The sequence below is a fragment of the Canariomyces notabilis genome (genome assembly GCF_033297395.1).
Source record: "Canariomyces notabilis strain CBS 508.74 unplaced genomic scaffold N656scaffold_8, whole genome shotgun sequence".
Lineage (NCBI taxonomy): Eukaryota > Fungi > Ascomycota > Sordariomycetes > Sordariales > Chaetomiaceae > Canariomyces > Canariomyces notabilis.
The window spans coordinates 761,991-774,754 of NW_027041830.1; the positions used below are offsets into that span (position 1 = coordinate 761,991).

Genomic DNA, 12,764 nt, shown 5'->3' on the forward strand with positions numbered 1-12,764 from the left:
GGAGAAGGGAGCCGTCAAAGAAACCGACGGAGAGAGTAGGACGGAGTTAGGAGTACGGATACAGCTCTTCGCCTCCGTTGCTTGACGCAACCTGGAAATCGAACAACTTGGGAGTTCTCAGGACAAACTTGTCCAACCTTTGATGCAACTCTCGATCGTCGGCCAAGCCATCACCAACAGCCTTTCAACCCCCGTCAAGCTGCAGCACAACCTCAGCAGCAGCCGAGCAAGCCAAGCACACATCGACGCTGCGATTGGGTGAAGCCCGCCAGCCCGCCACTCTGTCCTGCCCCCGCTGCTACCGGCGACCTTAGCCGTTAGGAGGTAGTTGCTCCCTCGACACTGGCCGACCACTTTGCGCCGCCTCTCACTTTTTTTATTCTTTTTGCTTTTTCTTTCCCCGAACAAGACAGCCCACCTGCTGGTTGCCGTGCACAGCATTGTCTTGCTCGCCCGCCGCCGTATCGACCATCAGCTCGCATTGTGCCGGTGCAGCGTCCAAACCTGCGCTGCCATTACTCTTACCGGCAACGCCTAGCTGTGAAACGGCTGATTGGCCTCACCCCTCGCGCTCTCGCCGCTGATAATCCCCCACTCACTGCCTTCTTGAGAACCCAATCGCTCCCGTACGGGCAGTTAGATTTCCCTTGCCAACCGTTCTTTCTCGTGGTTCCCATTTCCGCCCACCTACCGGGACGTCGGCGAAGAACCCCGTGAATTCGATTAATTGGACGAGGGAATTGAAAGCCCATCGATACCTGACCACCATAGCTGCCTGGTTCCCAGCACCACAATGGGTGTTGAGGGTAAAATGAGAGCTGCGCCTCCGCTACCTGCGCCTACCGAGACCAATTCAACCCTTACAAACGCCGCACCGAGTGATGTGAGGACCGATGTCTCTGGACCCAGTGACGAGGTATCCTCCTATTCGTTACCAGACGACGGCACGCCAGTTACAATCAAGACGGGCCACCGTGCCAGCAAGTCACAGACGTCGCTGCTTATAGAGTACTTCGAGGGTGGGAAAGCCAGCACCAGTTCTGTTTCAGGCGACCAGCGTAGGCCAAGCGTCCGAGTCCGCCTCACGCCGAGCAAACACCGTTCCAAGAGCGGCTCAGACCGTGACCGCATCGAAATAACGCAGACAAAATCCAGGAAAGCGAGTCTCAGCCGCCGTTCTGCTCCTACCAGTGCCTCTGCTCGCAGCGACCCTGAGGGGCTCTCGGCTCTCAGCCGGGACGGGGAGGACGCAAGCCCATATGCCTCGGCCACCGAGGAGAGCAACGTCAGCCGTAACCCGATCGACATCGAGATCGACCGGGGCACCCCCGCCCGACGTCGCCGCCCGGCGAGTCCCTTGATCCCGGCCGCCGACAGCAATAGGGCAAGCTACCAACAACCCAACATGAGTGAGATCTCAGCCATTCCGACCGACAGTTTCCTTGATGGATCGGGCCCGACCACCTCCTTTAGGTTGTCCGAAGTCAAGAGCCCTAGGAGTAGAAGCCCTTCCCGCACCGGCGATTATCTAGCTGGCGCTGCAGCTGGATTGGGCGCTGCAGTCGCCGCGGACAAATTGCGGAGCAAAAGCCGCGACGGCCGCGATAGAGAGAGGGTGACTGTGTCAAAGAACCGTGATAAGGATAAGGACCGCAAGCACAAATCGAGCAAAAGCCGGACTGCCAGCCTGTCCAAGGAGGAGAGGCACATAGAGCGTCCGAGCTCGCCTCGCAGGAGATCCAGCAAGAGCCATCCGGATTCCCTTGTCTCAGCAGCAGACTCCAGTGTTGTATCAGGCTTGTCACAGAGCCACCGATCCATGGATCAGCACTCAGTTCGATCGGGCACATCCAAGGCTTCATCGATCAATAACCCCAAGTTGTTGGAGACCGTTGAGGACGCCATTCGCCGTCTCATTCTACCTGAGCTCAATGCTCTGAAGAGGGAGCAGAGCAGACACAAGAGTCGGCGCGATTCGACCACATCGAGTACCACGACGGCTTCTCGGGAAGATTATGCGAGCGACAGGCGACGGTCCGCAGGCACGGACAAGAACATGATAACGCCCAGAGACAGCTTGAAGAGCAGAGAGAGCCGGGATCGTGAAGCTCGCAATGATTTCGATGACAGCAGTGCTCTCAGTCATGAATCTGTAGAAGACGAGGGTGATCTCACCGACACACCCATGCGCAGTACTGACCGCCTCAGGGCCGCCGCTGCTGGCGCTGCTTTGGGTGCGGCAGCTGTTGCCGTCCACGGGGCGATGGACTCTCCATCAGACGACAAGCAGCGCTCTAGGAGACGTCGCAGAGCCGAATTGAGGAGTCGCGCTTCGGACCACATGCCCGAGGATGAAGACTCCGAGCTTCTCGCGCCAGTCCCGCCGATGCCGTTGATGAGCGATGTCAACGCCTCGGACGTTACGAGAGCATCCATCATGTCTGCCGAAACGGACCGGCCCCACTCCGCGAGTGAAGAACTCACTCCTGCCCGTGACCTCCCCAACGAGTCGTCGTCCCCAGGGACACCAACCCCCACTAGGACCCCAATCACTTTGCAGGCCCTGGGAACACAACACGCTAACATATCACATGGCGACCTCAAGGCCTTGCCCCGTCAGCGAACTGGAGAATTGGATGAGTACGTCATTGATGACTACGGCAACAAGGTGCCCTCACGGACCTTCAGGCGATATCAGGAAGATGAAGAGTATGAAGAGGACTCTGGTTCAGCACCCGCATACGCGCCACAAAGCCCCTACGATTATTACAGCACACAGGACGTCCCTCCCCCACTCAAGTATGTCCCATATCAACCCGAACGACGCGGTCTAAGCCCGATTCCGAGTGTCTCGGGCTATACAGAGGCTGGGAGCGAAGCGCCAGCCCGCGATTCCGGCCCTACCCATCAGACCGCCGAGTCAATCTCATCAGCTGGCAAGTCGCCTCGGCACGATGGCTCGATGCGTTCCCGAGCGAGTCGAGAATCTGTAGACGACGACCGGAGCATGAGAAGCTCTAGACTTGACCAAGAAAATTCCGTGAGCGCAACCAACAGCGAACTCGAGCAAGTCACATCTGGGCAGGCCGTTCGCGCCGTGTCTCTGAACCCGGATTTCGTACATCCGCCTGGCATTGAATCAAACGTGGCTTCTCTCGTCGACGGATCAATGCTTGAGGGATCCGTCATGACAGGCAGCTCCATCGTGGCCGGAAACCAGCCCTATAATGCCCGTGGATCGATGGCCACGCTCGAGGAAGAACAGTCCCGGAATCCCGCAACCCCAACCAAGCGATCTGTGGAGAGCAACCGGGATTACGCCGAGGAACGCCCCGAGACGCCGGCATCCGGGAGCCAGCGATCCAATCAGTTTGTTGAATATGAGCTGGATGAGTATGGCCGTAAAGTACCGCAAACGTCCTACCGACAATCTCCAACCGTTTCCGAGGCGGCAATCGCAAGCGCAGCGGTCGGTGCCGCCGCGGCCGCCCTCAGGGCCCAACATGACAAGGCTCAGCAAGTTCTCGATGACGACAGTGTGGCTTTCCAACCAGCGGGGGTCCAACGGAACAAGTCGTTCAAGGAACGTACCAAGAACGGGCACCGCCCTGGTCTTGACACTTCCAGCGCGGAGAGGCTCAGCAACTCCAACGAACAGCCCAAGCTGGGTTTCAGTAGCATGCCCGACCCCAACGATCCGATGCCGGAAATAGGAGACTGGCACGACGTTGACATGCTGACGAACCCTTCACTTCTTGACGGTGAAGGAGGCCGCGATCACGAGGAGCAATGGAACGGCGACGTCACACCACGTCAACGTCCACAGCATCATGATGATAACGTCGAGTACCAACAGCTGGACGGTGCCCAGGCTTCTCCAGTTGCAGATGTGCACGGTAACGGCCACGACCAAGGTATGCCAGGCGCAGCGGCTGCCATGGCTGCTGCTCACGACCACAGCTACCAAGCGGGTGGGGAATATGAGGAATGGTACCGCAGCTCGGAGGACAAGAAACGTGACACGCTGGTAACCAACCCATATGAGGGATCTAGCCCCATTGCTAACCTTCCTGGTGTCAACGACGCGCTTCTTGGGACTGCCGGCTTTGATAACTCCGGCTTCAGCAATCTCTACGGCGTACGCAGCCCGCTTGGCCACAAGGTTGACGAGGGCTACATCTCCCAGGGACCCAACAAGACTCCAGACCTCCGGGATACCAAAGGCAAAGGTGTTGACTTTGAGATTGCGCCTGGTGCCACTGGTCCAGTCATGGATGATCCGTTCTTTTCTTCAAAGCATACCCGCCACCTCAGTGGCATGTCTCAAGGAATGGGCTCCCCGTTGTACGATGCTGCTACGGGTATGGGAATTGACCGGATCGAGTCCAAGGACATCATCGCTCTCATGCAACACGTGAGTTTTCCGGCCATTTATCTTCCTTACCAGATGCTAACCTCGAACTAGTTGATGGTTAGAGACGCTCAGCGAAGCGCACGGGACACGGAAATTCTGGTGACGCTCGTGCGTTCGGCAACCGAGATGCGGAATAACTTTGAAGATCTTAAACGGCTGCTCGCGGACACGGAGGACGTCATCATCACCGAGGTCAAAGAAAATACCGAGAAGACGGTCCAAAGGGCCATCAATGGCCCGCGACCCTACCCTGGCAGCGCTGCCCGCTCCATCCAGGGCGGATCACAAACCGGGACGATTAATGGCGACGACATCACCGCCAAAAAGCGGAGCATTTTCCGACGCGCGCTAAAGGGGTTGAGTGCTAAAGGAGCAAATGATCTCGGAAGAATCGAGGAGATGCTCATGCAGCTGCTGAATGAAGTTGACATTCTAAAGGCGCAAACCGCCCCGGGCAACATTCATGGGAGCCTAAGCACTCAAGGCGAGCAGCTGTACGACTCTGCTCAGCCAGAGATCCAGTACGAACAGGATAACGGTTATGAACCCGAGGGCAATGCTGGCACCTCGACCACAAGCCATCCATCTCAATCCGGACATCTCTCAATCCAGTCCCGCGGGACATCAGTCAAGCCCGGGTATGACCGCAAGGTTTCAGCGCACAGGATAAGTACGGTGCACGAAGACAATGAGGAAGATTACGACCATGGGCGCAGGAGCGAGGACATGCATCTGATGACGCCTTCCCGAGATCAGCGCGGCAGTTCTGCACCCTTGGCGACGCCGCCCGGGGCGATGCCACAGACGCAGCAGATGTCGATGAGCAATGAGAATACTCCCCGGACGGAAGAGAGCAAGAAGAAGTCAGGAAGGTCAAGCTGGTTCCGCATCCCCAGAATCTCGCGCTGGTCCGAGACAACAGCCTCCAGCGGTGTCCCAGAGTCCCGGCACAGCAAGCAATCCGTCAAAGACGAGGGCAGCAAATTCCCCTCGGGTGCATCGCGGTCAGGGTCCCTAGATCGCTACCCAGACAACTACCAATTCTCTTCCCCGCAGGCATTCCAAAGCGACAAGCTCCACACGGGGTTCTCAGAGCAGGACCTAAGTCATGGGATGCACAATGACAATGGCGATGCCATGTATGGGCACATGCAGGGACCTGGGCCGCAGGCAGGGCCCAATTGGACGACCATGACGCCCGAGGATCCCAAATACAAAGCTCACCGTGACTCACTGAACCTTCAGCATCCTCAGCCGCGACAAGGCCAGACGGAGCGCTTCAAGGCAGCGCTCGAATCTCAGGCGTTGGGATTTGATTCGCCCACAAGTCCGAAATCAGCCGACTGGGCCGGGTCAGCTACGAGCCTGAACAGACTCGCCCAACACCATGGCCATTCGCCCAGCAACGGGTCGGACCTTCACTACCAACAATACTGGACTTCATCCCCGCCGGAAGCCAATATGACGACCACAGCTGGCGGGCCCCCACCTCGGCCACCCAAGGAGTCCCTCGACCAGCAACAGGCGTCGAGCCCGGACATGGCGCGCGTGGCGTCGCCGCCGCAGAACAAGCGGCTCAGCAAGCTGCAGAAACAGCCACCTCAGGGCCACGGCAGTCCCCTGCCGCACCACAGCGTCGAGAGCGGCTACGGTACCATGACGCACGGCGTCCCCACCGCGAGCTACATCAGCCAGGGCGACAGGAGCAGCCCGAGGCTGGAGAACCGAAACCTGAGTGTGGCCTCGGCTGCCGGGGTGAGCAGGCGGCCCAGCGGCCCCCGTCCTATGACCCCTACCGGAAGGAGCGCGGGAAAGAGTGGGCTGAGCACTGCCAGCCCCGTGAGTGCCCTCAGCGAGGACGGGGATGGTGACGGCCAAGGTGGAAGGAGGAAGAGAGGTACGTTTCTGACTTGCTCGAAGAAAACGACGGGTTTTGCTAACTGAGGTTCGATTTTAGATACCTTTGGCACCATGGCATCACAGGATACGGATACTTTCTGAGAGACGGGGATTTTTACACTGGTGAAAGAGACCAACAGGGCTGTGAGCCGCAGGCTGCTGGTTGGCCTGGCTGCTGCTGCTGCCACGTTCATTTTAAACCGAGTTTGGAAGGAGCGGGTGTGCCATGATGAGGAGAGGGGAGACGGGGGCTTTTGCCTTGATAGCTAGAATCACAACCACGCGGGATGGGTGGCCGACCGAATCTTTGACTGGCCGTTAATCAAAAGGGGGCGGAAAGAGGGCGGTGAAACATATGCAAAACCCAAAGCTGGAGAGAGCAATCTATCGTCGTGGACCAGGCCTTGTGAGGAGTGTTTGGTTGGTTGGGTGTTTCTGTTGACGACCGATATGACGCAGGGTTGTTTTTGTTGCGTTGTTATGTTTTTGGATGCCCCCTTGGTTTCTTTTTGGCTTGGACTTGGCAAAGCTTGTTGGGTCTGGGCTGCAGAGGTTACGGTATGTCAATTGTGAGGGGGTTGAGGGATCTATAACCGGGCATGATGAGGCTGGAAATAGAGAGAGCGGGGTGAAATCTCCATGATTGATGCTGTTCTTGGGTTTGCGTTGTAGTTACGGATACATGGTTGTTTGATGCGATGGAAACGTAGACCATCACCTACCACGGTAATATAGAATGTGAAAGACTTCTGTCCAAAGTCAAAGGAGTACTGATAGACAGTGTCTTCAGAAATTGATCGGTGACACTTTCGGCTTCGGTGTCGGCCTGTTGAGCGGTATTCGAGGCACCATGCCTCGTACCGATGGGAGCCGCGGCCGGGGACTCGGGCTGGGCATGAAGCGAGAGTTTGCAGCGGGTGGGGCCGGCGCTGCATCCCCCAATACCCCCACTCCGTGATCGGTGACCGGGTCCAACAAAATTCCATATTAGTGCCACTACTGCACGGAACCACAGGACTCGATGAGAGGCTCCTTCCATGTTCTAATCGTTGATTTGTTTTCATGTCAGTTGGTCACTTTGCTTGACAATTCAAATTTGATTCATTTTATTTTAAATTTCCAGACGAGAATTCAAGAATATACTATACTGATCGGGTGCACAACACACGACGACGAGGTCCAAATCTGCAACCATGGCGCCAACAACATCAACAACCCCGTCGTCGTCACACGAGATCGAGTCGTTCGTGATCAAGACGCCGTGCTCGAGCGCCAACATTGGGCCCGGGTTCGACGTCATCGGCCTGGCGCTGTCCATGTACCTGGAGCTGCACGTCACCATCGACCGGAGCAAGGCTCATCATCAGTGTCAGTACCCGCTCAACTGCCGCATCACGTACGAGGGCGAAGGGGAGGGCACCGACGAGATCAGCCTCGACCCGGAGGTCAACCTGCTCACGCGCGTGGCCCTGTACGTGCTGCGCTGCCACGACCAGCGCAGTTTCCCCGCCGAAACGCACGTGCACATCAAGAACCCGATACCGCTCGGCCGCGGGTTGGGATCGAGCGGCGCCGCTGTTGTGGCGGGCGTCATGCTTGGTAAGGAGTGCGGTGGGTTGCATCATCTTACGGGGGAGAGGTTGTTTGATTTTTGTTTGATGATTGGTGAGTTTCTAAGTACCTTACCTTGTTGTGTTGGTTGAGTGGTTCAGGTTGGTTTTTAACGTTGATAAAAGAGCGTCACCCGGATAATGTCGGCGCGGCCCTCTTCGGCGGGTTCGTCGGCACCTACCTCAAGCCGCTCAAGCCCGAGGACGTGGCCCGCAAGGAAATCCCCCTGAGCGAGGTCCTCCCCGCGCCGGCAGGCGGTGTCGACACGGGCATCAAGCCGCCCGAGCCGCCCGTCGGCATCGGCCACCACATCAAGTTCCCCTGGGCGCCCGAGATCAAGGCCGTCGCAATCATCCCCGAGTTCGAGGTCCCTACGGCCAAAGCGCGCGAGGTCCTGCCGGCGCAGTATCCCCGTCCAGACGTGGTGAGTCTTTTCTTTACCCCCTTATAAGCACTCTTGTCTCTCTCTCATTTGCTGGGCTAAACAAGTCGTGAACTGTTGTTGGGTGAGGGGGCAGACCTTCAACCTGCAGAGAATAGCGCTGCTGCCCGTGGCGCTGGGCCAGTCCCCGCCCGACCCGGAGCTCATCTACCTGGCCATGCAGGACAAGCTGCACCAGCCGTACCGGCAGACGCTGATCCCGGGGCTGACCGAGATTGTCGAGTCCATGACCCCCACCACGCAACGCGGACTGCTGGGCGTGTGCCTGTCGGGCGCGGGGCCGACCATCCTCGCGCTCGCGACCAGCAATTTCGGCGAGATTGCCGACCGCATCATTGCAAAGTTTGCCGAGAACAGGATTGCGTGCAGCTGGAAGCTGCTGGAGCCGGCTGAGGGCACGACGGTGGTCAGGGTGTAGCGGATGGGTTACGAACACGAATAGAATAGTGATACCCGCTTTGCGTCGACGACCAACGTCGCCCATGTTGGAACCGGTTGTGAACTGTTGTTCAGTGTTCTCTTCATCTCTTGACAGTGGATGTACGAAGTACGAAGTGCGAGATCTGTGACACCTGTGAGATACAGGATCTGTCATGGTGTAACTCCAGCGGCATAGCCGGCTCCGGGCCTGTGGGAAGCCTCAAGATGGCGTCATGGCTATGTCTGCTGATTCCAGGGTTTCAACCCGGGAGCCTGGTTATGAGAGCGTCTCGATGGCAGCGGCCGAGCTGACGATTTGGTGTTTTGGACGTTTACGGAAACCCCAGAACAGGGGCCTGTCACTGATTGACATCCCCCTGTGACCAGGTCCACCAGCCAATGACAACCGTCCCACACTCGGAGAGAGCCGAGACAGCGGGCCGTCCACCAACGGACCCGAATCACACCATGTTCGTTCGTTACGGTAACCAAGCTCGTCCAAAATCGTGCCATCCTCCCACCACCGCGGGTGGTGCCTCTCGCTGCGCCTCAAGGCCATTGGTTGCCCGCCTGTTGGGATCTGATGCTTTAAAGTTGTTATGGCACCATTTTCTCCATTTTCTCTTCCATTTTCTGTTTCCCTCCCTAACTGACTTGGGAGCGTCACGAATAGTACCCGGCGGATAGAGAACCTGGTTTCCGGGTCTGATCGAATATGACACTATTTCGGATCTTGCATAGGAAAGGATGGCAGGAGACCTCGGTGCCGCCGTCCTGTTCCGGTGGTCTGGCGTGTTATAAGACTCGGGCAGCCCCGTTTGTTTATAGCTGCATGTATACTATAGATATTACTACCACAGCGTCGACGACGAGAACAAGAACACCAGTTCACTACTGGGCACTCCTCTCAGATCACTACTACCTATATCAATATTCTTCTTGCTAGACTTTATCCGCCCAGGGGTCCCCCTTCTCTGACAGCTACCACTTACCCCTGAGTTCCAACTACTACCACCACCCACTCAACACTTCAAGTTATCATCTCTACTCCTTCGAGCAACAAATACTCAACTCCAGTCTTGTCTACCTAAACTCAGCCCGAACTCTCCCATCCAACCAAGGACTCCGAATTTGGAGACAAACATGTCCCCTATTCCACGCACCGTCCTCCGCAGCGCGGGCCGGGCCCTCCCCAGATTCCAACAGACGACACTCGGGCAACCACAACAACAAAAACAAGCCTTCAGCATAATGTACTCGCTACGGACTTTTGCCCGCTCCTTTGAGCCGCACCCCTTCCAGCGGCTTCCCATCGCAAGCAAACCCGCGCCGGCCGACTGGGGGCGCATTGTCAGGCGTGTTGCTGGGCAGGCTGTTATGTACGTTGGCCTCCTTTTCTCTCTCTTCTTTTTCTTTTCTCCCATCCTACCCTCATGCTATATCCTGGTTTCTCTTCCTGTCTCGTCCCTTCCCTATGAGCAAACGAAGACAGACGGAAACACTGTTGTGTATGTCGATCAGTAGATGATGCTAACGAGGTTGGTTGGTTGGTTGGGTATAGATACTTTCCCGGTCTCTTCGTACTGCTTGGCTGGCCCTGGGCCGGGAAGTTGCTGCTGGACGGGAGGGTCTAATAGTCCTTGATATTACTACAACGGTACACAACGGGTATGGAGTGGAGGTGTCGTGGTTCTAAAGTTTCACGAGATAACTGATCGTGTATTGGTACCTACTACTTCGTACAAGTACATACTAGATTTCTCAACATTGTCCCTACTGTACAGGACTATATGTTGGGATTAGCGAGTGATCTCTCAGGGGGCATGTTATTGCTGTAGTGGCATACCTCATCGTCTGCGCCGCCGTCCAGCTCTGGGACCTGATCCTGGCCCGTTACCGATTGACTTGCCGTCTTGTAGCTAGGTTCTCGCAATGTCTTCCTTGCCGGCCCTTCCCGTTGAGGTCAGGGCCTTGATTTATGAAAGGTTTCCTCGCAAGAAGCATTGCAAGAAGTCCTTCGACATGCTTTTCCGAGTAATCTAGGGTTCCTAATTTGTAGGTACTTGAATGTTAGCTTATGCGGGAGGATCTGCATCTTCTCGCTGGACAGTATTGCTACGTATGGGACCCTTCAATGTCCCCCCAGCAGTCATAAGCTGTCAATAACAGTGAAGGCTCTATATCAGGATTAGGAAGCTTCACATGTGCTCCTCTCCTGCTGACATCCCCCGGCTCAGTGGTCGAGATCAGAGACAGCAGTTGATAGACCATGGGAAAGCCTTGGTCGCGCTGCGCCCCGAGACTTCGTCTACATTTACTGGGATGGTGAACCGTTGCATGAAGGATTCCCCCTCTCAATCTACACCGTATCACGAGACTGAGGTCGTTGTTCTTTCACACGCCTTAGCTCAGGGCCTACTCGCACCGTTAAATTATGGAAGATACAAGCGCGGCCCTCAAAGCTGCCGAGGACCTCGTCGAAGCCCTCAGGGCTTGTCCCCGACCTTCCAGTGCACAGCACCTAGCTCTGCTGGACCGCGTTGACAAGGTTCGTGGGCTTCTTGAGACGCCGTACGATGTGGCTGTGAGGCAGGAGGAAGTCATGTGCACGGCTGGCGTCATGTACACATTGATCAGAACCGGGGCCATCAAGAAGGTCCCGGACGAGGGCACAATCACGGCGGGGAGCTCGCCGCCGCTATCAACGCGGACGTGTCCGCAATTCAGCGCATGATGCGCATGGCCGTGGTCTCCGGCGTTCTTCACCGAAACGGCCTCGAACGCCTATGCCCACAACGCGCTCTCGAGGGCATACCAGGTAGAGGCGGTAGGCAGCTTCTTCCTTGTATGCTACGAGTCCAACAAGATGTTCAGTGCGCTGCCGGACTACTTCAAGACGCACAAGCCCGAGGACTCGCACGATCTGAGAAAGTCGTCCTTTGTCTTAAGCATCGGCAAGGAAGGCAAGACATACTATGAAGCGCTTGACGAGGACGTTGAGATGCGACCAATCTGGAACGCATGCCTCCAGGCGGCCGACAAGAACATGCCCATCAGCGGCATGTTCCCGTGGGCTTCGCTCAAGGAACAAGTTGAGTGACAGCCGTACCGGGCATTCTTTGTTGATATCGCTGGCGGTCGCGGACAGGCCATCCTGAAGCTCCAGGAGGAGATCCCGGGTACATTCGGCGGCAAGCTGATCTTGCAGGACCTGTCTGTTGTCATTGACTCCCTGAAGCCAAAGGAAATACCCGGCATCGAAGCCATTGCTTATGACATCTTCACCCCGCAACCGGTTAGAACGAGTTTCGCCCAAGACCGTAAAAAATGACAACCGGCTGGACTAACAATTGGAAGCAGACGCGCACGTCTACTTCATGCGGCGAATCCTGCACGATTTCTACCCGCCCGTCTGCATCGAAATCCTGAGAAACACAGTCTCGGCGATGGGCCCGGACTCAAAATTGATTGTGTGCGACATGCTGGTGCCGGACAGGGTCCAAGTAGGCGGGCTGAAGGAGTTGTACTGGCTGGATATGAATCTGATGTCCATGAGCGGGAAGGAGGAGACGTTAGAGGAGTTTCAGCAGATGTTTGACGCAGTGGGCCTTGAATTGGTCCAGATACGGCCATCGGCAATCGGAGCCACGGTTCAGCTCGAGACGCGCTTGAAGCGATCGTGAGCCTGGGATAAGGAATGATCGTGTCCGTAAGGCATAAAATACACATTAGATTGTTTCTTATGAGAGGATGTCAGTTGTGTTTTATCGCCCTCGACCTGGATCGATCTGAATTCCCAAGACTTAAGCAAATGTGGTGATCAAAGCGTACTGTGCAGGAGATATTAGGAAGTAGCATACATAGATTCATGGCTTCAGACAACAATTTGGGAAAGAATGCATCGCAGTGTCGAACTTCTCCTTATTAACGTCAGGGGGTGCCAACTTCTAAAGTGGCCTGTGCGGCAGCTACCCGCAG

The 12,764-nt window shown here is 56.4% G+C and overlaps 4 protein-coding genes across 4 annotated transcripts; 3 read left to right on the plus strand and 1 right to left on the minus strand.

The window, feature by feature from the left end:
• Positions 1-811: 811 nt before the first annotated feature.
• Positions 812-6,358, plus strand: N656DRAFT_707871 (uncharacterized protein; the record flags this gene model as incomplete). Its single annotated transcript, XM_064811462.1, has 2 exons — positions 812-4,414; positions 4,466-6,358. 2 exons carry the CDS (start codon positions 812-814, stop codon positions 6,356-6,358), a joined length of 5,496 nt encoding a protein of 1,831 aa, XP_064671159.1.
• Positions 6,359-6,658: 300 nt separating this feature from the next.
• N656DRAFT_630714 (uncharacterized protein) lies at positions 6,659-7,458 on the minus strand. Its single transcript, XM_064810365.1, has one exon. It carries the CDS (start codon positions 7,375-7,377, stop codon positions 6,901-6,903), a length of 477 nt encoding a protein of 158 aa, XP_064671160.1. The 5' UTR covers positions 7,378-7,458; the 3' UTR covers positions 6,659-6,900.
• A 48-nt stretch (positions 7,459-7,506) lies between these two features.
• On the plus strand, positions 7,507-8,784 carry N656DRAFT_707407 (putative homoserine kinase; the record flags this gene model as incomplete). Its single annotated transcript, XM_064811433.1, has 3 exons — positions 7,507-7,978; positions 8,050-8,348; positions 8,443-8,784. 3 exons carry the CDS (start codon positions 7,507-7,509, stop codon positions 8,782-8,784), a joined length of 1,113 nt encoding a protein of 370 aa, XP_064671161.1.
• A 2,436-nt stretch (positions 8,785-11,220) lies between these two features.
• On the plus strand, positions 11,221-12,469 carry N656DRAFT_789062 (S-adenosyl-L-methionine-dependent methyltransferase; the record flags this gene model as incomplete). Its single annotated transcript, XM_064816746.1, has 4 exons — positions 11,221-11,498; positions 11,595-11,877; positions 11,935-12,091; positions 12,147-12,469. 4 exons carry the CDS (start codon positions 11,221-11,223, stop codon positions 12,467-12,469), a joined length of 1,041 nt encoding a protein of 346 aa, XP_064671162.1.
• Positions 12,470-12,764: the final 295 nt, after the last annotated feature.